The 23,383-nt window shown below is 38.7% G+C and overlaps 1 protein-coding gene across 1 annotated transcript; it reads right to left on the reverse strand.

Annotated features, from left to right (window-relative positions):
• Positions 1-16,987: 16,987 nt before the first annotated feature.
• Positions 16,988-18,385, reverse strand: LOC307069327 (DDB1- and CUL4-associated factor 12-like protein 2; the record flags this gene model as incomplete). Its single annotated transcript, XM_079727616.1, has 1 exon — positions 16,988-18,385. One exon carries the CDS (start codon positions 18,383-18,385, stop codon positions 16,988-16,990), a length of 1,398 nt encoding a protein of 465 aa, XP_079583742.1.
• Positions 18,386-23,383: the final 4,998 nt, after the last annotated feature.

A 23,383-nucleotide genomic window follows, 5' to 3' on the forward strand; every position in this document is an offset into this window, starting at 1 on the left:
GCACTAACTAGTTAAACTTGAGTTCTTCAAAAGGAATATTATCCTGCACGGCCTGACCTAATCAGGAGAGCCTTTAAAAGGGACAACCTCTTCAATAAGTGGTGCTGGGAAAACTGGACAGGGACATGTAAAAGTATGAAATTAGATCACTCCCTAACACCATACACAAAAATAAGCTCAAAATGGATTAAAGACCTAAATGTAAGGCCAGAAACTATCAAACTCTTAGAGGAAAACATAGGCAGAACACTCTATGACATGAATTACAGCTAGATCCTTTTTGACCCACCCCCTAGAGAAATGGAAATAAAAAGACAACCCTCAGAATGGGAGAAAATATTTGCAAATGAAGCAACTGACAAAGGATTAATCTCCAAAATTTACAAGCAGCTCATGCAGCTCAATAACAAAAAAACAAACAACCCAATCCATAAATGGGCAGAAGACCTAAATAGACATTTCTCCAAAGAAGATATACAGATTGCCAACAAACACATGAAAGGATGCTCAACATCACTTATCATTAGAGAAATGCAAATCAAAACTACAATGAGGTATCACCTCTCACCAGTCAGAATGGCCATCATCAAAAAATCTACAAACAATAAATGCTGGAGAGGGTGTGGAGAAAAGGGAACACTCTTGCACTGCTGGTGGGAATGTGAATTGGTACAGCCACTATGGAGAACAGTATGGAGGTTCCTTAAAAACTACAAACAGAACTACCATATGACCCAACAATCCCACTACTGGACATATACCCTGAGAAAACCATAATTCAAAAAGAGTCATGTACCAAAATGTTCATTGCAGCTCTATTTACAATAGCCAGGAGATGGAAACAACCTAAGTGTCCATCATCAGATGAATAGATAAAGAAGATGTGGCAACATATATACGATGGAATATTACTCAGCCATAAAAAGAAGCAAAATTGAGCTATTTGTAATGAGGTGGATGGACCTAGAGTCTGTCATACAGAGTGAAGTAAGTCAGAAAGAGAAAGACAAATACTGTATGCTAACACATATATATGGAATTTAAGAAAAAGAAACGTCATGAAGAACCTAGGGGTAAGACAGGAATAAAAACACAGACCTACTAGAGAATGGACTTGAGGATATGGGGAGGGGGAAGGGTAAGCTGTGACAAAGCGAGAGAGTGGCATGGGCATATATACACTACCAAACGTAAAATAGGTAGCTAGTGGGAAGCAGCCGCATAGCACAGGGAGATCAGCTCGGTGCTTTGTGACCACCTAGAGGGGTGGGATAGGGAGGGTGGGAGGGAGGGAGACGCAAGATTGAAGAGATATGGAAACATATGTATATGTATAACTGATTCACTTTGTTATAAAGCAGAAACGAACACAGCATTGTAAAGCAATTATACTCCAATAAATATGTAAAAAAAAAAAAAAAAGGGACTGAGCCCTTCCTGAAGTCAGAGAGATTTGAAGTGTAAACCTGAATGATTTTTAGAATGAATCCTGAGCTCCAGATCCAAACATAGTTCCGCCAACACCTTGATTTCAGTCTGGTGAATTCCTGATCAGAGGACCCAGCTAACCTGTGCCTGGACTCCTGACTTACCGAACAGTGAAGTAAGAAATAGATGTGTGATTAAGTTGTTAGGTTTGTGGTGATTTGTGGTGTAGCAATAGAAAACAAATATAATCACTTAACACATTGATTAATATTTACTTTTATTTAGCATTATGTAGTTTAAAAAAAATAATTGCTTAGTAATAATTGCAGTGAGTTTCTTGAGGACAGGGACTATGTTTTATTTTCTTTATTATACTCAATGCCTATCAAAGTCTGTGTACTAAATGAATATTTGTTAAACAAATGAATGACAGTGCCCAATTTCCTCTTGTCACTTAGGGCCCCAAGATAGAGCTAACCACATATGTCCAATTAGTCGAGGAAATGCCCCACATCCTAGATCTCTCCCTCCTACATTCTCCCATATCCAAATTTACCTGCTGGCAGGGTCTGGTTATTAGAAACCTATTCTCTGCTTTTCATATCAATAGCTGCTACCCTTTCTCAATTGGGTCCTAGAGAGAGAATTAAAATTAAGCACAAATGCCCTAAGGCATTCCTTGTATGTAATGAAGTAACTCTACTTGTGCATCTAGAATAGTTCTAGTTCCATTCTATCTTTGGGGAAATCTAGAAAAGAATCACTCAGGTAGTTTTTTTTTTAATGTTCTGTGTTTTAGATGAGGAACCCATTCACTCTAAACATGAATGGCTTTATGTGTTATCCCTCCTAGTACCATTTTTTTAAATCAAGAATTCCTGTTTCCACTGTAATGAACATATTGAAATCATGTCAAGCACCATGCAAAGTCACCCATAAACTGTTTTGTAATAGCATTCAAATTCTTCAAATAATTGTACATAGTCCACTTCTAGGACCAGCAGAAAGTTCCAGACCTTTACATCCAAAATTAAATAATAATAAATTCAACAGCCCTTTCCACTTTGTGAATGATGATATTTGTACATATTTTTGCACAACTTTAATTACTTCTTTAAGATATAGAAGTAGACATGGTGTGATGTACATTGCAGAATTGTCCTCGAAAAAGGTGGCAAAAATTTAACTTAGCACCACACTGGGCCTAAGGTTTCTCCAGTGAGAAAAAGAGAGCCCAAGGTGAACATTCAGCTTTTCCAGCATTGCAGGACACTTCTGGGGAGAACCAACTTGGTTTTCATCTCACAGGGATCTTGGGGTAATCTGTGGAGCTGGACCATGTGGGATCAAATAGAAATAGGGATTACAGCAACCGTGCTCAGATCTTGGCAGACCATGTTCTGGCAGGTGGTGGCCCCCAAGTTGAGAACGCAGCCAGTGGCTTGGCCCATTTGCAGAGCTTAATTGGTGGCTTTGTCTGGCCAGGGAGCTCAGTAGGTGGTTCTGCCTAGTATGGGTCTCCAGCTAACATATCATACTGGCAATGGAGCCCATTCTATATACAGTCCTCCTCAGGCAGGAGAGCAAGTTCACTGCCCCATCCAACTGCTTAGCATAGCCTCTGGTTCACCCCAACAGGAAGCCTAGCCATAGATGTCTGGCAGTCGTGGAGCACATTCTGTGGCCCACCTGGACAGGGAAATGAGTTAGCAGCCCTTCTCGTGGAGCATAGTACCCAGTCCTGCTCTACCAAGAAGCTTAGCCAGAGTACCACGGCAGCTGCAGAGCTCTTCCTCCAGCCCTGCCTCACAACAGAGGACAGCCTACAGACTAGCACAATTTCTGAGCAAAGCCTGTGGCCTTGCCCAGACAGGGATACCAGCCCTGGTATCTCACTTTTTTTTTTCTTTTTAAAATAAATTTATTTATTTTTATTTATTTTAGTTTTGGCTGCACTGGGTCTTTGTTGCTGCACGCGGGCTTTCCCTAGCTGCAGCGAGCAGGAGCCACTCTTCACTGCGGTGCACAGACCTTTCACCACAGTGGCCCCTCTCTGTTTCAGAGCACGGGCCCCAGGCATGCGGGCCTCAGCAGTTGTGTCTCATGGGCTCTAGAGCTTAGGCTCAGTAGTTGTGGTGCACGGGCTTAGTTGCTCTGCAGCAAGTGGGATCTTCCCGGACCAGGGCTTGAACCCATGTCTGCACTGGCAGGCAGACTCTTAACCACTGCACCACCAGGGAAGCCCCTCACTTTTTTGAGAAATTGTAAGTAGTATTGTATTTTAAATTTCGGTGTCTACATGTTGATTGCTAGCATGTGGAAATACAATTAATTTTTGCATGTTTTCATATAGCCTATGATCTTGCTGAAATCGTGTGTTCTATGATTTCTTTTTGTAAATTCTCTGGGATTTTCTATACAGACAATCAGATGTCATCTCCAAATAAAGACAATTTTACTTCTTCCTTTATGATTCATATTTAATTAATTTATTTATTTACCTTGCAATGTCTAGGATTTTCATCACTATGGTAAGTGAGAATTGTGAGCGAGGACATCCTTGCATTGTCCATGAACTTAGGAGAAAGCTTTTTCACCATTACGTATAACGTTAGATGTGGTCTCTTTGTAGATAGTCCTAATTAAGATGAAGAAGTTTCCTTCTATTCCTATTTTTCTGTAATTATTTATCATGAACGAGTATTGAATTTTGTCAAGTGCTTTTTCTGCATTGATTGATATGCTCATGTGATTTTTTTCTTTAGGCTTTTAATATGAATTATACTAATTGATTTTCAAATATTTAAGCAGCCTTGCATACCTGGAAAAACCTTACTTATATGGTCATGGTGAATAATTTTTTGTATATATTGCTGAATTCTGTTTGTCAATATTAGTTAAGGATGTCTGCATGTATATTCATGAGGGATAATGGTCTGTAGTTTTCTTGTATTCTCTTTGTCTGGTTTCGGTATCAGGGTATTACTAACTTCAGAAAATGAATTGGGAATTGGTGTTAATTCTTCTTTAAACATTTGATAGATTTCTAGATTTTGGGGGGGGAGTTATTAAATTACCAATTAAAGTTCATTAATAATTATGCTTCTATTAAAATTGTATATTTCATATTAAGTAACTTGAGGTAGTTTTTGTTTTTCAAGGAATAGGTCCTTTTCACCTAATTTATCAAATTTATCTGTGAAGAGATTTTTGTAGTTTTCTCTTATTATCCTTTGATGTCTTTAGGGTCTGTATTGATATTCTTTGTTTTATTCCCAATGTTGATTATATGTATCTTTGCTCTTTGTCAGTCTTGCTAGACGTTTGTCAATTTTATTGAACTTTTCAAAGAATCAAATCTTTAGTTTCACTGATTTTCTCTATTGTTTTCCTGTTTTCAATTCCATTTAATTTTAAAATCTTTATTATATTCTTTCTTCTATTTTCTTTGGACCTATTTTGCTCTTCTTTTCCTAGGTTTTTGAGATGGGAGCTTGATTGTTGATTTGAGACTTTTCTTTTTTTCTAATGTACATGTTCAGTGCTATAAATTTCCATCTCAGTACTGCTTTAGCTGCTTCCTACAAATTTTGATAGTTTTTACTTTCATTTTCATTCATTTCAATGTACAGTTGACCCTTGAACAATACAGATTGGAACTGTGTGGTTCCCCTCATGCATAGATTTTTTTCAATTGTAAATACAACAGTACTATAGGATCTGCGGTTTGTTGAATCTGCAGATGCGGAACCGACATATGGAGGAACCATGTGTACAGAGGGCCGACTATAAGTTACATGTGGATTTTCGACTACTTGGAGAGTCAGTGTCCCTAACCCCCGTGTTGTTCAAGGGTCAACTGTATATTTTATTACCCTATGAGACTTCCTCTTTGACACATGCATTACTTAAATCTGTGTTGTTTAGTTTCAAAGTGCTTGGATTTCCCTAATATCATTATGTTATTTAATTTAGCTTGATTTCACTGTGTTTAAAGAATACACTCTGTATGATTTCAAATGTTTATATTTGTTGAATTCTCTTTTTTGTCTGCAGATATGGTCTATCTTGTACATATTGTATGGAAACATGTAAAGAATATGTATTCTGCTGTTGTTGGGTAGAGTATGCCATAAATGTCAATTAGATGCTGTTAGATGATGGTATTGTTTTGTTCTATGTCCTTGCTATATTCTACTTAGATATTTTATCAGTTGTCAGGAGAAGGGTGTTAAAGTATTGTGGATTTGTCTATTTCTTCTTTCAATTCTATGAGCTTTGTCTCCTATAATTTGCATTTCTGTTGTTTGATATATACACATTTAGAGTTTCTATGTGTCCTTGGGGTATTGACTCTTTTGTATAATATCCTTCTCTGTCTTTGGCAATTTTCTTTGCTCTGAAGTTGACTTTATCTGATATTAATATAGCCAGTCCTGCTTTCCTTTGATTAAATTTTGCATTTTATATATATATATATATGTATGTGTGTGTATATATATATATATATATATATATATATATATATACATATATATTTACATTCAACCTGACTATATTACTATATTTGAAGAAAGTTTCTTGTAGACAGAATACAGCTGGGCCAGGCTTTATAAATCCATTGTAATAATCTCTGAGTTTTAATTGGCATATTTAGATCATATACATTTAATATAATTATTGATATCTTAGGGCTTAAGTCTGCCATTGTATTCTTTTGCTTATGTCTTTGTTCTCTCCACTTTTGGTTGACTCTTTTACTTTTCCTACCTTGCTGTGGGTTATTTGAACATTTTTTACAATTCCATTTTGATTCATTTATAGTATTTTTGAGTATCAAAGGCTCAGTAAGACATGGTCCCTGCCCTTGAGGGAATCATAGCAAACAGCAGTAGTTCTCAACCCTGTATGAACATCAGGGTAACCTGTTGACATATATATATATATATATATATATATATATATATATATATATGTATATATATATATATATACATGATAGATGATAGGTAGATAGACATTATAGAGACATTATATATTATATCTCTAGCTCGCTCTATCTATCTATCTTCCTGTATCCTGCATAGTGATTCTAATTTTGTGGGACTGAGTTACGACCCAGGGTCTGATGTTTAAAACCTCCACAATTCAATTCTTTTTGTTGTTTATAACAGCTTTACTGAGATATAATTCACACATCATAAAATTCACAACTTTAAAAGTGTTTAATTCTTTGGTTTACAGTATATTTACAGAGTTTTGCAACAATCAGAACTATCTACTTTCTACCTCTATGGATTTGCTTATTCTGGACCTTTCATATAAATAGAGTAATAAAATAGGCGGTCTTTTGTGACTGGCTTCTTTCACTTGGCATTTTTTCAAGGGTCATCCATGTTATAGCATGTGTTATACTTTATTCCCATCTACTGTTGAATAATATACCATTGTATAGATATACCATAAGTTGTTTGTCCATTTTTCAGTTGATCACTATTTGGGTTATTTTTACCTAATGGCTATTATTAGTAATGTTGCTATAAGCATTCTCGTACAAATTCTGTGTGGATACAAAGTTTGATTCTGATATCCTACTAAAACTGTGAACCAATAATCTAGAGCATCACTGTCTATTATAATCTTCTGCAATAGTGGAAGTAGTGTGTATTGGCAACATCCAAAGCGGTAGCTGCTGGCCAGATGTTATTATTAACCACTTGTCGCAACTGTGGTGAAATTTTAATTTTATTTCATTTTAATTAGTTTTAATTTTATTAGCCACATGTCACTAGTGGCTACCATACTGGACAGCATAGAAGAAGACCTGGATTTAGGAAGGTAAATATTGACAATAAAATATGGATTGTAAAGAATGAGGATGTAGGACAATATAAGAAATTATTTAAAAATTCCATTTTGAGGAGACAAGGGTCAGAACTAGGCCAGTAGTAGCAGGAAATAACCTGAGGAGAAAAATCCAAGAGGCATCTTAGACTAGACATGAATAGGTTAATGATTTAGGGGAATGGAGAGGGAGGAGTCTAGCCTTAAGCCCTGCTATATGTCTAGGCCTCACCTTGATATGTGTACATCTGTTTAGGCTTGTTTGTTAATGTTTAGCAACATAGAGGCATTCCCTCTAAACTCTGCCATTATTCAATTGACTAAAATCTGGAACTCATTGGTAGAAAAAGTGTATTCACTACAGATGTGGACATGTTAACAGTTACCATTACAATTTTAAGGATTGCCATTCTTATTTTTTTATTTAATTAGAAGTTTCAATATTTATTTTTACATAGAAAAATACACTTAGCATGCAATGCTTGTGCTATTATTATACTGAATAAATAACCAAGGAAAAATCTGTGACTCTTAACTTCAGAGATGAATTTGTAATCTACAGAGGTTTTCCTATCACTATTGTCTAAAGATGGATATTCTTCTATTTTATATTTGCAAAGCATATGAGGAACTTGGGTAGCAGTTATGTAGTAGCTACTATAAAATAGTACTGAATTCACAGTACATGTTTATTCTTTCAGGTTCTATCATTATGTTATTTAATTGTTAATGGAAAGAGAATTAGGGAACAGTGCATGCTTGCTTTGACAGTGGCAGCTCTAATGATTAGTAAAAATGTAGTCAATAAGACACATTTTATGAAAAAGCAATGAAATACATAATTATCCCTTTCCTCATCTCAACCATGTTTTTCTCAGCTTGTCTCTCAGCTGTAGAATATACTTATAGTACAGTGATAAACAACGTACAGTGATGTAGATGTAAGACGTACATTCCCTTTATATTTATTGAATAACTAAGATAAAAGCTTTTTCAGTGGGTTTTCAGAAGAGTGATATATCTCATTTTATTAACTCAAACGTTTAATCCTTGTTCTGCTTCTTAATTAGCTGTATGACATGAGTAAACACATTCACTCTGGTTTAACTTTAATCCTCTATAAAATCATCTGGTTGCTAGTAAACAAGGATATTCAAATTACAAAAATAACATGTCATATTTTATCCACAAGACTGGAAAAAATGAAAATATTTAAAAATATCAAGTGTTGGTGAGGATATGAGACAAAAGAAAATTTTATACACCATTTACAAGAATAAAACTTGACACAGACAGTGTTAGTTTTCTATTGCTGCCCAACAAATTACCACAAACTGAGCAGCTTAAAACAATCTCCATTTATTACCTCACACTTCTGTAGGTTAGAAGTCCAGGCACAGCATAACTGGGTTATCTGCTTAGAATCTTACAAGGATGAAATCAAGATCTTGGTCTGCCTTGTTCTTGTCCAGAGACTCTGGGGAAGAACCTACTTCTAAGCTTGTTCATGTTGTTGTCAGAATTCAGTTTTTTGTTTATGTTTTTGTCCTTTTTTGTGTGTGTGGTTGAAGGACTGAAATTCCCATTTTCTTGCTGACTGTTGGCTGAGGGTCACTATCAGCTCCTATAAGCCACCCACAGATCCTATTAATGCCACTTCTCCATCTTCAAAGCCAGCAACAGAGAATATCTCTTGTGTCAAAAACCTCTTGTGGTTCAATTTTCTTCTCTCCAGGAAGAGCCCAGTCCCTTTTAAGAGTTCACCTGATTAAGTCCACCCCAGATAATCTCCCTATTTTAAAATCCACTGATTTGAGATTTTAATTATATCTGCAAAATCCCTTAACAGCATGATTATTTCTTGTATTGCTGGGAGAAGTTGTATGTATACCTGAGGCCAGCCATCCTTGGGGTCATCAGAATTACTCTTACCCCAGGAAGCTTAGAGTTCTGTTTTGGCAGCATGAAGCAAATTGAAAATGCACACACTCTGTAAAATGACAAGTCCTCTTCATTTAAGAAAAATCTAGAGTAGTTATCTCATGTGTGCATCACAATATTTTTTAAAATGTGTGTATTGCAACATAGTTTGAAACACAGAAAATTTGGTGGGAACCCAATTGTCCATTGATATAATACACCAATTGTGGTATATTCATATAATAGATGACCCAGTGGTGAAAATAAACTAAATAGATACATACACATATCATTAGAAGATTGTAATTACATAATATTGAGTGAAAAAAAGAACAAATTGCTGAATAAATTCAGTATATAATTTATGTAAATTTTGTAATGCACTCAAGATTAATAAAAGTCATTCTATATATTATAGATGGAAACATTTATATGTATGGACTGACTCTGGATATAACTCAGCATCTTATCGCCTCTTATGACCTTGGGCAAATTATTTAATTATTCCTTTGTAAAGTGATCATCCATAAAATGTGGATTACTATGAGGGTTAAGTTAGCAAATCTTTGGAAAGTGTTAACTGTCTAGCACATGCTAGGTACTTAAGAATTTGTTAAGTAAATATAAATAGATAACAGTATAAAACTTGAACTGGACAGATACTTGCTGAACTGTTATAGTGAGTGTTTACCTCTGGGGAAGTGAGAAGGTAATTTATAGCGTTCAAGGAGGGCTTCTACTTCATCCATGGTTTTACTTTCAGTTAATTCTAGAAGTTAAAGACATGAGTTTTTGTTACATTATGTGTACATTTTGTCATTTTAAAAATTATAAGTCAGGAAATACATTTAAAATGACCATTATAGAAATATCTTGATCCTTAAAAATCAGAGTGTTATACTATATGATCTTTAATGTATAGACCTACACCTACCTATTCTTGACCATATATTCTGTAGGTGCATACTCATAATAACAGATGAATAAATTGTCATATTTATTTACCATTTTCTTTATAAGAAGTGACCTTAGGAAAAGCTTAATTGGTAGTATAGATTCTGAAAGGTAGTCACTTCCGTCATCTGATTTCCCATAAGCACTGCATAATGAACAGTATACACTTTGTACCTTGATATTTGACATTTACAATGTCAGAACTAATTGCTGTTATCTGAGCAGCAACTCAAAATATTGAGGTAAAATGAAGACTTGGTTATTACTTAGATTTGAAGTTTTGAGATTTTTTAAAATGTTTATATATTCTCAAAGAATGGTGGTGCCAAGTTGTCATTCATTACTCAATGCTCATACCAGCAAATTGGAAAAAATACAACAACAGTAACAGACGCCGGGGGTGACTGCAGTGCTCTGCCATTAGTTTGACTTGTGTTTTTCATTTTGAGACTGGGTGGATCACCCACAGAGAGTTATAACGTAAAACAAAGAAGATTCAAGATTTTAATAAGACATTACCTTGAGCTCCTCACGTTGAAGATAGTTTATCTCTGTCTGGATGCAAGTGTTTATATATGTGAACACTCACACAAAGATAGAGACCCCAATAAACAGGCATAGTAATGAAATCCCGTTGCAAGTGAAGATGAAATACTGGCTACTACTTATGTATATAGATGTGACACAAGGATCATTATTCTACTGAGATCTTGAAGGTCAAATATCTGTCTCTATCTAATGCTCCTTCTCAGCAGAAGGTTCTGATCCTACTATGATGTCTCTGCTTCTTTGCTTATGGGAAGTTGCCTTTTAAAAAGGGAATTATTTAATGCATGATTTTAGTCTTTTATCTTCTTCTATAGAGAATATTTATTTGGTTTTCCAGAACAATATTGTATTCTCAGGTTGCCAAATTGAAAACAGCTAGATGGGCTGGCTGAGGAAGATTATTACTGTTAATAGTTGGTGATTTGACCCACATTAGTCTAAATCACTGGTTTGAATGATTCTCAATGAATCAACTCATCTATTTATAGTTACATCAATCAGCTATTATGTTGTGTGTCAATATCATGAGTAATTACTGGGTAAAACCTAGTGAAAAGCAAGACAAATGAGCAAATTTATGTATTATATCTCAGTTTTGCTTTATATTCCCAATGTTAAATATTTGTGATATTTAATCCTTTGTAAGTGAAAGTGTCTAGATTTCAGAAGACCTCTGATTAACCATAGAGAAGTATGTGCAGCAAATATGTTCCCACGTGTTAACAGTGCTCAAGTCCTAATATTGAGGAAAAAAAAGACTTTATGAATTATGTTTCTCCCCCATCTGTGACTATAGACTCAATACGCCTTTTAAAAGTTCTTAGCGATTATTTTTCTCCTAGCCTCCTATAAATAATAAAACCTCATCAGAGATTAGATGAATATAGTGTAGGACTGGCCTTATTATCAGTTAAGGTTATCAGAGATGGGAATGGATTTAAGTGTTACAGCATTTACTGAGAATATACCTTGGTCTATTCCAAAGCTAAAATTCACCTCTCCCCCATAATTATAGTTGGGAATGTGGAGCTAGAGAAGATTAACGGACATTTAGGTGTTAAGACTCAAACTAAAATTGTGGCATATAATAAGCAGGATGTTTTGGGGGAAAAAAATGAGTATCCAAAAAAACTGAAAGTCTCTAGTGTTAGAGGTTCTTCAAATTAGCTTCTGGCTATGAATTATATATACATATATATGTATATATAATTCATATATATATTACATTATAATTATTATTATAACATATTATAATTTTAACCAGGAAAGGCTAAAGTACAACACAGATTCTTGAAATTGGTAGGTGCTGGGTCATGTCTTCTCTTTGCTCCGCATCTGGATCAGGAACATTTAATCACTATTCTGCAGACACTGTGAGGTAGTGCCTATGTAACTCTCACCCTACTTGTCCGAAATCAACTGGTTTGAGGAGATGAGAAGAAGTAAATAGAAAACCAGTCTGTCAGGTATTAATGGGACCAAGGGTCCCATGGTCAATTTTGAAACACACTGAAATCTTTATCCTTCTTGGAGAGCATGCAGTTGATTACTATTGCAATTGCTCTGGCAAAAGGCCTCTGTGGACTTCCACACTACATGAAAACGAATTTGTCTCATCTTTAGTGTCTTGCTGCATTGAGCACCATTGATCATTTCCTCCTCCTCCCCTCTCCAACCAGGCCTTTTAAAATGTGTCTTCATTGTTTTTTTTCCCCTTATGTTTACTAAAGAAATACATGTCAGTACAGACTGTTCAAATATTACATAAATATATAAAATAAGAAAAAAGGCCCCTATTATACCATCTCTTAGAGACATACAGTTAACGCTTTTGTATATATTCTTATATATACTGTATGCTTATTCCTCTCATCTTCCTCCTCCTAGTCGAAACAAAAATGGGATTATAGTATGCCTCTGGTTTGCAATTTGCTTATTTCATCTAACATTATCAAGGCTACTTCTCCATGTCAGTGAATCATCAACTCCAGAATTGTCTAGTATTCCATCATTTGGAGAAGGGTCCAGCTAGCCAAGCCCATCCATGGACAGTTCTCCAACTGTGCTTGCCATTTCAAAAATCACTCCTGCTATTGATGCTCTTTTGGATTTCTTTTTTTTTTTTTTTTACAGTCATATCATCTGCAAATACTTATAACTTCTTTCTTTTCCAATATTTATACTTTTTATTTTCCTATCTTTTAAAACTGCCATATCTGGAATTTTTATAATAATATTAAATACTGATGATGATTTTTAGAATCCTTGTTTTGTTCCTTACTTTCATAGGAATTCCTCTGTGAGGAATTTTATTGTTCTATTTAATTCTATTCAATGTTGTACCATTAAAGAGGACTATGGTTCAGGTTTGAAACACAACACACGTACACACTCACCACGTGAAGATTATATTTCTTCATACTTTACTAAGGACTTTATCAGAATTGTAGTAGGGTTTTATTAAATTATTTGTTAGAATTTATTAACATGAGCATGTGTCTTATTTGACCTGTTAATATGATACATTGAAATAATAGATTTCTCAATAGTGAACACACTTTGCATTCAAGGAACTAGCTTCACTTTGCCAGGGTATGGTTTCCTTTTAATACACTGATGGATTATAGTCAGTGTTTTTAAAAGACACATTTCATTTATTTATCTATATATGTAAAACTGGTCTCTTCTCATTTTGCACAATTTTAGTCAGGTTTTTTATTAATACTATGCTGGCCTCACATAGAAAAGAGTAAACTTTTCTCTTTGGGCCCTGAAGTGGCTCAAAATGAAATATTCCTTGACAATGTGAAATAATTTATTGGTGAGACCATCAGGCTGAGCATGCCTATTATACGTTTATATATTTATGTGTGTGATTTTCTTGGAGGAAAGGGAAGATTAAACAAGATAGCATTCACAGTTTTCTGTTCTTGTTTCTCATTTCTTCTGGGAAAAAGTTTAGTTATTTGTATCTTCTGATAATTTCTTCACTCAGATTTTACAGTTACCTGCCTTATAAATAAATCTGTGCCTGTGGTTATTTTTTCTTTTTCACCTCTAATTCTCTGTATTTGTGCTTTTGTGATCCTGATGCTGAGGAAAAGAGCATCCTCTGCTGGACACCCCATTTGTCCTTTGGTAGAATGGGAAAAGTGGCAGAGACCTGCACCTGTGGGATTGAGGCAGGAACTCAAACACAGGCTAGTAGCAGCTGGTGATGAGGTGATACTCCACCTCTGTGAAGCTGCCAGGGCTTTGGCATGACTGCCAGGCATACCGGTGCCAGCAGTAAAACTGGCCTTTTGTGACTGAGGTGGAGACTCAGAAGTTATTATAATTATAAAATAATTAGAAATATTTGTTGTCTCATGCTGATGAGATCATGGCATTTGAGTAAAATAAGCCTCTTCTATTTTATATCCCACCCCCCTTTTAAAGGCTCTTCTATTCTGCTTGCTCCTAAAAGGGAGCGTTTCCCAGTGTTTCATATCACTCACCTTCCCAGCAGTGAGAAATTTCATTCTGGAATATAGAACCAGTTCTTCACTGGGTGTGTTCTCCTGATGCCACATAGGCACCGCAAATTCAACATGTCCCCATTTGAGTTAATCACCCTCCACGTGTATCATCTGTGGCTATATTTTCTATATTCATTTGTTGCCACTATTCATTTGCATTCAATCTCAGAGCCTTAGAGTCCACCTAAATTCTTTGGCTTTCTTCACCCTTCACGTGAAATACCAAATACTGCTTGTTCACTTAATTTTCCCCTCATTTTTCTAATACCTTCCTCCCTCTCCACACTTACCTCAAATATCCTAGTGCAGGCTCTCATCATCTCCTTCTTGGATTTTCTTCAGTGACATGTGATGCATTGAATACAAGTGAAACCAGGGTGCAATAAACCAGGAAACGCTACTAGCTCCAGCTAAGCATTTAAGAAATGTAGTCTTTTATAATCCACCTGCAGATAGGTGAACCTGAACTGTAGGTGTTCTCTGCCTTTGGTTTGACAGTATTTTTATTGCTTGCCCTCATTTCCTCATATTCTTGATCTTTGTTTCAGAACCTACTTGGTACTCTGACCACAAATCTAGTTAACTCAGCCACAGTGGCTTAGAAACAAAGGATCAAGATCAGGTGGATATCTGATTGGCAAAGAGCACAGAATTTGATGACACACTGTTGGCAACAGTGTGGTAAAGCAGGCTTGCATACATTACTTATGGGAGGTTAAGTTGATAGGACCTCTTTGGAGGGTAATTTGGCAATGGCTATTAAATATAAAATTGACCCAGCAATTTCATTTCTAGGAATTTATCCCTGCAGATACACTTACACATGTGCATGAAGATGTATGCACCTAAGTAATCACTGCAGAACAGTTCATAGTAACAGAAAATAAGAACCAATATAAATGCTCATCAAAAGTGTAATGAAGAAATAAAATATGTTCCAGCCATATTTTAGGGAATAATATACAATTAAAATGAATTAGGTAGATATGCATGAGAATGACTCTAAGGTTCTGTGATAAAAAAAAGGCACAGGTATGTAAAACATGTGCTACCATTTGTGTAAAAATTGCATACACACATACATATGTGTTTATATATGTATAGACTATCTCTAAATGGATAGACACACAAGATGTACTGCTTTTGAGCTATGGGCAGATCAGGGAACTTGGGGAATGAGACTCACTTTTCACTATACACCTTTTATAAAGTATGATTCTTTTTTCATGTGCAAGTATTACTTAAGTTAAAATAAAACAAAACAAAAATAGAGACCAAGTGGGAAGTCTTGATAGATGTAGTTTAAAATATATGAAATATCTGCATATGTAAAATGGCATACATCTATGCCTTTTCCTCATATGGGAAGTAACATATACATATACACAAATACACAGTATATGTGAGTAGGTGGTTATAAGCACAATATGTATGTTTGTGTAAATGAAAAACAGTGTGTTAAATCATCTTAAAAAGCACAAGACCCCTAACTGTCCTAACCTGTAGCAAGTATATTTAGATAAGGTATTGAAGATGTCATTTAATCTTTTAACCCATAATAGAATAAGTTTGCTGTTCAAAAGCAAACTTACAGAGTACTGTGTGCATAGGTGATATTTCAGCTTCAGTTTCTCCCCTGGAAGATTTTGACTTTGATAAATATATTCCTAGAAGGACAATTAAGAAAAAATAAAGTATATGTTTAAGCATTCAAAAACTTTAGCCTAGCACTTAATTACTAAAATGCTGAACATGTTTTATTTTTTTCCTGCAATACATCATATACTCAATCCAGATAGAAGACTTATCCAGGTATACAATAAAAAATTGTCAACACCTGCATTGAGCACAACAGTCAGCCTTTCTCTGTAAACGGCTGCCTGGATAGTGTTACCTGAAACGTAAAGAAATGTTTACCCCAGAAAGTACCTCCCTGATTGTCCTGCCACATATAGGCCAGTTTTGATTAGCTCTGAAAGTCTGTAGCATAAATGCTACCCAAGGAAGCAGGCCATAATATAGCAGATTTAAACAAGAAGGCTGAGGGCCTGGGGGTACCGATGCTAAATTTCTACTAAATAATCAAAACTGTGATTAATAGGATGAACATCATTGTAAGATTTCTTAACGAAGAGAACATATTTTAAGGTATTTTATATGCCAACAATATACAAACAACAAACACTGAGTTTCCAACCTCCAAATGAAACATACCCCAAATGGTGGCAATCTAGAACTTGAAATGCATTTTCTAATTGGAGCAGGCCTATAAACCTGCTCTGTTACATGATGGGTAGTTCCTCAGAACAGCCCAAAAGACACTTTTTAGCACACATTTTCCAGAAATACATCTGAAATGTGTAAAAGACCTGAACATACTGTTGAAATACTGATAAAACTAAAGTACTGAATTGTTGTCAGAACCATGACTACATCAGCCAAGAGAAAGAGCATATGTGAATCACTCAGAGAGAACACAGTTAAGGATTAGTCAAAATTCTTTGTAAGAGAGGCAAAAAAAAAAAAAAAAAAAAGGTGATATTGGAGGAGGTGCAGAAAACTCTGAAAGCCAAGTTTTGATTGCCCAAGAGACCACTTTTGCCTTCTGTTTCTTTCTCTCTCTTTGCCTAACACACTGAGCAGAGGTAAGTTGGGCCCTTTCCACCTGGAAGATAAAAGCCACACAGAGTAACAGCACAAACACAGAGTGAAGGAGGAAAGCGAGAGGGAACTGGAAGGTGTATCTGGGCACTTTGAGGACGCGGAGGCCATCCTTAGCTCCAGAGGCCGGCATAGTTCCCGTGGAGGCCGGAAGGGAGAGGCCCCCCAGCGACGAAGAGCTTCATCTCGGGCCAGTTGTAGCAGTGAGTGTAGAGCGCGTTGGGGAACTCGCCGATGCCACCGAAGTAGTTCACCCACAGGTCATCGTGGTTGAGCCAGCCTCTGCCACAGGTGAGCTTGAGCTTCCTCCCTGCGGGCCCCGGAGAGAAGTGCGGGCTGGCCGAGGCCCTCTCCTCCAGGAACTTCTGCGCGCGGACGTCATAGAAGAGCAGGGAGCCGTGGCCCGTGCCCACGGTGACGATGTGCTGGTAGAAGCTCAGCGAGCGCACACCCGTGCCGCCCTCTCGGGAGCACAGGGGCCGGATGTTCTGCTGGCGCTGCCGCGGATCCAGGAAGGAGACGTGGGACTGGGAGCCCACCGCGTACAGGGACAACTCGTCGCAGTAGGTCAGGCACACGTTCTCTCGGCAGTAGGGCAGCCTGATGGACAGCAGCCTGGACAGGTTGCTCCGGGCTTTCCACAGGTGGAAGTAGCCGTCCAGGGACACGGCTCCCAGCTCCTGGTTCTGGTCGCTGAAGGCCAGGGCCCGCACCTTGCGGTTACTGGGGTTGGTGCTGGCCCTGGGGATGGTCTCCACGTCCCTGGGACGGATGTGGGCGTACAGGGGGAGGCCCGCGTCGTTGTGCCAGGCGATGCTGCCGTGGAACATGTCGGGGTCCATCCTCCAGAGCGCCACGGTGCCGTCGCGGGAGCCGCTCACGGCCACCGTGTCGCTCATCCAGGCGATGGCGAAGATCCAGTCCTTGTGGCCGTGGCGGTCGCCCAGGCACACGGGGTCCAGCGTGGGCAGCTGGTAGACGGCCAGGCTGTTGGGGTTCTGGCCCCCGGTGGCCAGAAGCGTCTTGGAGGGATTCAGCTGGATGGCGTGGATGCCGCAGCTCGGCTGGGCGCGGGCCGACCCGGGCCCGCGGTCCCGCATCAGGGGGATGCGCGTGATCTGGCCCGACTGCACGTCCACCACGAAGAGCGTGTTGCACTTGGAGCCGCACACCACCTGCCTGGCGTTCAGCCACTGCGACGCGAACACCTTGTTGAGGGTGCCCAGCGCCAGCTCGCGCTCCCTCAGCAGCTCGGGCAGCTTCTGCACCGCGTAGCCGCGCAGCTCGCCCTCGAAGCCCGGGAGCCCGGCGCGGCCCCGCGCGCCCACCTCGCGGCCCTTCAGGTAGTGCAGCAGCGAGCGCCGCGCCGCCGGCCGCTTGGGCTTCTTGGGAGGCAGCTGCCCGTCCCCGTCCCCCGCCGCCACCGCCGAGCCCAGCGACGACGAGCCCGCGGCGGCCGCCTCGAGCGCCGGCGCTTTCCGCTTCCTGCTACCTGTTTGCCTCGGGGCCATGGTGGGCGGCGGGCGAGTGGCGGCGGCGGCGGGGGACTGGGGCGGCCGCGGGGCGCGGAGCCAACAGAGTCCGGCGCGCGGCGGCGACGGAGGCGAGGGCGGCCGGCCGGGCGAGGAGAGGTGGCCGGGGGGAGCGGAGCGCAGGCGGCGCGCGGCGGCGAGGGTGGCGGCGGCGCGAATCGAAGCGAGGGCGGGAATCGCGGCCGGCGGCGCGGCGGGAGCGAAGTCGGTGTGGGACGAGGACGACGCGGGGGGCGAGTGTGAGGGGGCGGAGGCGGCGGGAGGAGCGGGCCTCGGGTGCCGGATAGCACACGCCGGACTGGGAGGGGTGGGATAGGTGCGGGAGCGAGGGGGGGAAATGGAGCCCGCGAGGAGGGGGAGACTCACCCAGGACCAGCGCTTCGGGATTCCCAAGCCTTTTCCGTGTGGACACATCTGGTGCGCCTGCCCATGCCCCCTGATATCCTACTTGGGGTGTTTCACTACCCTCTGGACAGCAACCAAGTAGCCTTCTTAAAATCCTTACTTAAATAATTCTGAAAGCTAAAATACAGTCAAGTATGAGGCTAGAAGGAGCGCTGAAGTTATCTGTCGAAGAAACAAATGTGCCCTTGGTGCAATTTTGTGAGACTTTTTGCTGCAATTAGATAGTGAACTTGACCGGGGATGGTAGTGTTTGGCAGAGGCAAAGAGGCCCTCCCCATTAGGCCTCTCCTGCAGCCCCTCCTGTCTCAGCCCCTCTACTGGTGTCTTAAAAATTTTCAACCTAGTTTTTAAACCAGTTTTTCCCTGTATTTCTCAAAGTGAGTCCCCTGAGCTCCTGCACCAGAATCTTTGAGGGGTGCATTCCAAATGTAGTTCCCCAGGCTCCACTTCCCGCCGGGGTGGCGTTAGGACCCTGTGGTCAAGAGGGAAGCCTCAGGATCTGAGGGGACGGCACTGAGGATGGGCGTGGGTGTTCAGGCTGTTGACTTCTCTTGAACCTCAGAGCCCTCAGGCGGTGGAGCTGACTGGAAGAGGGCTAGGAGACGGAGGGATACCCCTTCCTCTGCTCCAGAGAGGGAAGGGTCAGTCCTGCTGTCAGTCTCAGGAGGAGCCCCGGGAGCCTGGGCAGAGCCCTGTCACGTGTGAGAGGCCCCCTGGGACACTGGCGCAGGGCCCTGAGGGGTGCACAGGATTTCCAGAATCACAGATAGTGAAGAACTTTCCAAAAGGATATAACCACATAAACACAGTGGTGAAGAGTAGGAATTCAGAGCATGCACTTAGCAGTCTAAGGATTTGGATGGTCCATACGCGGCTCTGCAGCTTCAGAGCAGCCGCAGTGGCAAGCCCATATCCAGGCATGCTCAGTTACGCAGAGTTACAAGTGGCTGGTGGCTGATACCAACTCTGCACACACCCCAATCTTCTGCTATAAAACCGTGTTTGCTCAGTGGGTGCATATGGGGAGGGGAGGTGGATTAACTTTTCTGATCCATCAGTGGAAAGCATGGGAGTTACTTTGTTGCTGCTTTTATGCCCCTTCACCAAGCCCTTTTTGCGACCCCCACCTCAAATGCACAAACTCCAAGTACGTAAACCGTGGGTCCTTCCCACCACTCCAGTCCAGCTGCGAAGTCCCAGTGCCCACTCCTCCCCCATATTCCTCCCCGTGTTTAATGCGATATCAAGAGATGGGTGAGGATGGTGGATAGGGAGTGACCTGACAATGAAAAGAGTGCTGACAACTTCATAATTAGAACTGATGTTACTCAAGAATAACTGACTGCAAATTCCTTTAACTTAACCTACCATGATGTTTTCCTTTTTTTTTTTAATTCAACCTTAGAAAAATGGATATTATACAGTAAGACTTCATGGCATATTTTTTACTGTTGTGGTAGAACAAATAGTCTGAACGTTTGGGGATATATATATTATATATATATATATATAATATGTATATATATGTAGATAGATACAGACATATTTCAATTGTAAAAATAATTCTTATAACAGCTATTATTTATTGAGAGCCTATTTGTGTCATGGGCTGGAGGGCTGTGCTAAACACTTCGAATGCTTTATGTGCATTCAGTCTCACAATAGCTTGGTGAGGTAGGTTCTATTTTTATAGCCATAATTTAAAATGAGAGAACTGAGGCCCAGAAAGAGTAATGATGACTCCCCCATGGTCACACAGCTAGTAAATGGTAAAGTCGGGTTGTGAATCCCGGTCTGACTCCAAAGTTTTTAAGACTAACGACTACTCTATATTATTCTATAAATACAATTTTTCTATTTCTGCCTCTTTAAAAACCATGTAAACTACCCCATCATGGAAATTTTACAGGTGTTGCATCTTGTGTATTTGAGAGAGAGAGCCACAGTTTCTAAAATACATGAATAAATACTGAATGCAAATTATGTATAACACTTTCCGTAGAGTATTTAAAGGCAAAAATACGATCTCTGAAGCACTTTTTTTTTTACAAATTCTTTTAAATTAATATTTATGAAATGTAATAATATATGCCTACTTTTTTTGTTTTTTGTTTGGTAAAAATAACACCCATATAAATTGTCCTGGTATGTCTCTCCACTCTTTTGATAATATACGTATGCAATATTTATGTATAGTAATGTGTTTGTAGTCAGTGTGCAGATTACTATTTTGTATTGATAAATGAAGTGTGTTAATTTCATCTGGAATACAATACATGAAACGCATTTCATTTCATTTATGTCTACACTTTCAAATTTCTCTGAGCTTTGTACTTAAAGATGTAAAACTTCCAGACCAGAGCCAAGTTATGTTGAGAGATTTACAGTTTTTTATATCAACTTACAAATTTGAACCTTTATTTACATTTTATTGCTTCCATTTTTAGGAAAACACAATGTCTGATAATATATAAAGTCATGCACAATACATTTATTATTAAAGCAGTAGATGTAATGGCCTGATGATAAAATTTCAGATGTCTGCATGGCCTTCTGAGTGTCAGGGTCTCCATTACTTTTTGTTACCTGTGAAGACCGCTGTGTGTATGAGTGTAAACATCTTGTCAGTCCTTACTAATCTATTTGTACATTCATTACTGCTTTGTGCTAGTAACATATACCCGGATAAATTTGTATTAGCCTCACCTATCTCCCCTACACGATATTCCCCTCCATTGGATAGGGGCTTTTATGTGTGGTTTCAGGGCACTGTCTTATCCTGTTCTCTAATCACTTAATATGTTTAAATGTTATTTTCTTAATCAGATTGTAAACTCCTCAAGGGGTTAGGTAATGTTTCCTACTTCTTTCACACCATCACATCCTTCTAGATATACACTAAATGGTTTGTAAAACTTGATTGTCCTGTTGATAAACTAATAGAAGAAAGGAGAGAAAACAAATTGAAATATCAAAAAATTACAAGTAAGATATTTTGAAATCAAATTACTTAAGGGAGAAAGTGAAGGATTTGAATTGATTTGTAATATTGCCACATAACTTGTTTGAAGTTATATATATATATATGTATATATATATAACTTCAATATAGGTATCTATATTGATCTATATATCTCTATATATTCAAACAAGTTATGTGGAATTATTATCTATATCAATTTATCTCTCTATATTTATGTGTGTTTCTTTTCAGCCTACTGGATAATTTTATCAACTGTGTCTACCTTTCTAATCTATGAATGAAGAAAAGGATCTGTCTAGCGAAAAAATGTTAGATTACCAGTTTAAAATTAGTTAAGGCCAAAGATTGGTTACTTTACTGTGATATAATGAACATAAACTTGGTTGTTAAATATGACTCAAATTATTTTGAAAATATTACTATTTTTCACTTCAAAACTAAAACAGTCTCAGGACAAAGGCACTGAAAGAGAAAGGCAGGGTAATAAGAAAATTGGAAGGTTAGCAACAAGTCTTTTTGAAGAAGTGTTCAATTCTGAAACTTTCTTTTCACATTCTTCTATTCAAAAATAGATCTTACAGATACACGCTTTAGAGATTGGAGCACATTCTCAGGTATAAATGCATTTGTCTTCAGAAATGGGGTTTATAATTGTTTCTGATACATTGTATATAGGTGTAAAGCAAGACTATCCTCAAGAATATTTTTGACATCTTGTCTATATTTGTATGTACAGCTTTTCCATTATCTCTATCAACAAGTATAAGGCACTAAATAAAAAAAGAAATATAGTTAATTAAGCTTGTTTGAAAATAATATATGATAATGATACCCTGTTGTTTGTAACAGACACAAGGCAAACTATGCTTGAATTATTAAATTGAATAAATTTTCACTTAATCTCTGATTATAATACAGCCATAGCATTTCAAGCTGTGACCTTGTCAAGCCTCCTAAGATAAGCAGCTGTGAACCTGGTTTGTAGTCAGATGGGAGGCTTCCTCCAAACCTCATGATGCAGAAACTGGTAGAGATGACTCAGCAGGCTATGTTTCCCCCAACAAAGGCACTATTAAAGGCATATGCTGTCAGATGGGGGAATAACGGAAAGATTTATCACATTATTTCATTTACTAGAAACAGAATTATAGGGAAAGAGGCAATTTTGACTCTATGACCTCTTCCTTGCCCTTTCTCTCTCTATCTTCTCTAAGAGGAAGGAATGTGTCAGAGCCCAAGCTTGGACTTTGTTTATTGAGAGGGTAGATTCGGTGCTGGTTATATGTTTTATGGGAGGCACAACAGCGTAGTGGTTAAGAGAGTAGACTTTGAAGCCACATAACATGGTTTGATTCTGTTTCTGTGGTTTTCTGGTCTTGGAACTGGGTCAGTTAGTATACCTTCTTTGGATTTATTCCCTTATCTATAACCATAGGATAATAACACCTATGTCCTGGGGTAGTTTTGATGATTGAATGAGTTAATACATAAAACCCACTAAGAACAGTGTCTGGAAGACTATAAGCTCTTAATAAATTTCTCTTAAACCCTAATGGCTTTCCCTCCTTTCCCTTATTTAAGTTTATGAA

Source organism: Hyperoodon ampullatus (genome assembly GCF_949752795.1).
Source record: "Hyperoodon ampullatus genome assembly, chromosome: X".
NCBI lineage: Eukaryota > Metazoa > Chordata > Mammalia > Artiodactyla > Ziphiidae > Hyperoodon > Hyperoodon ampullatus.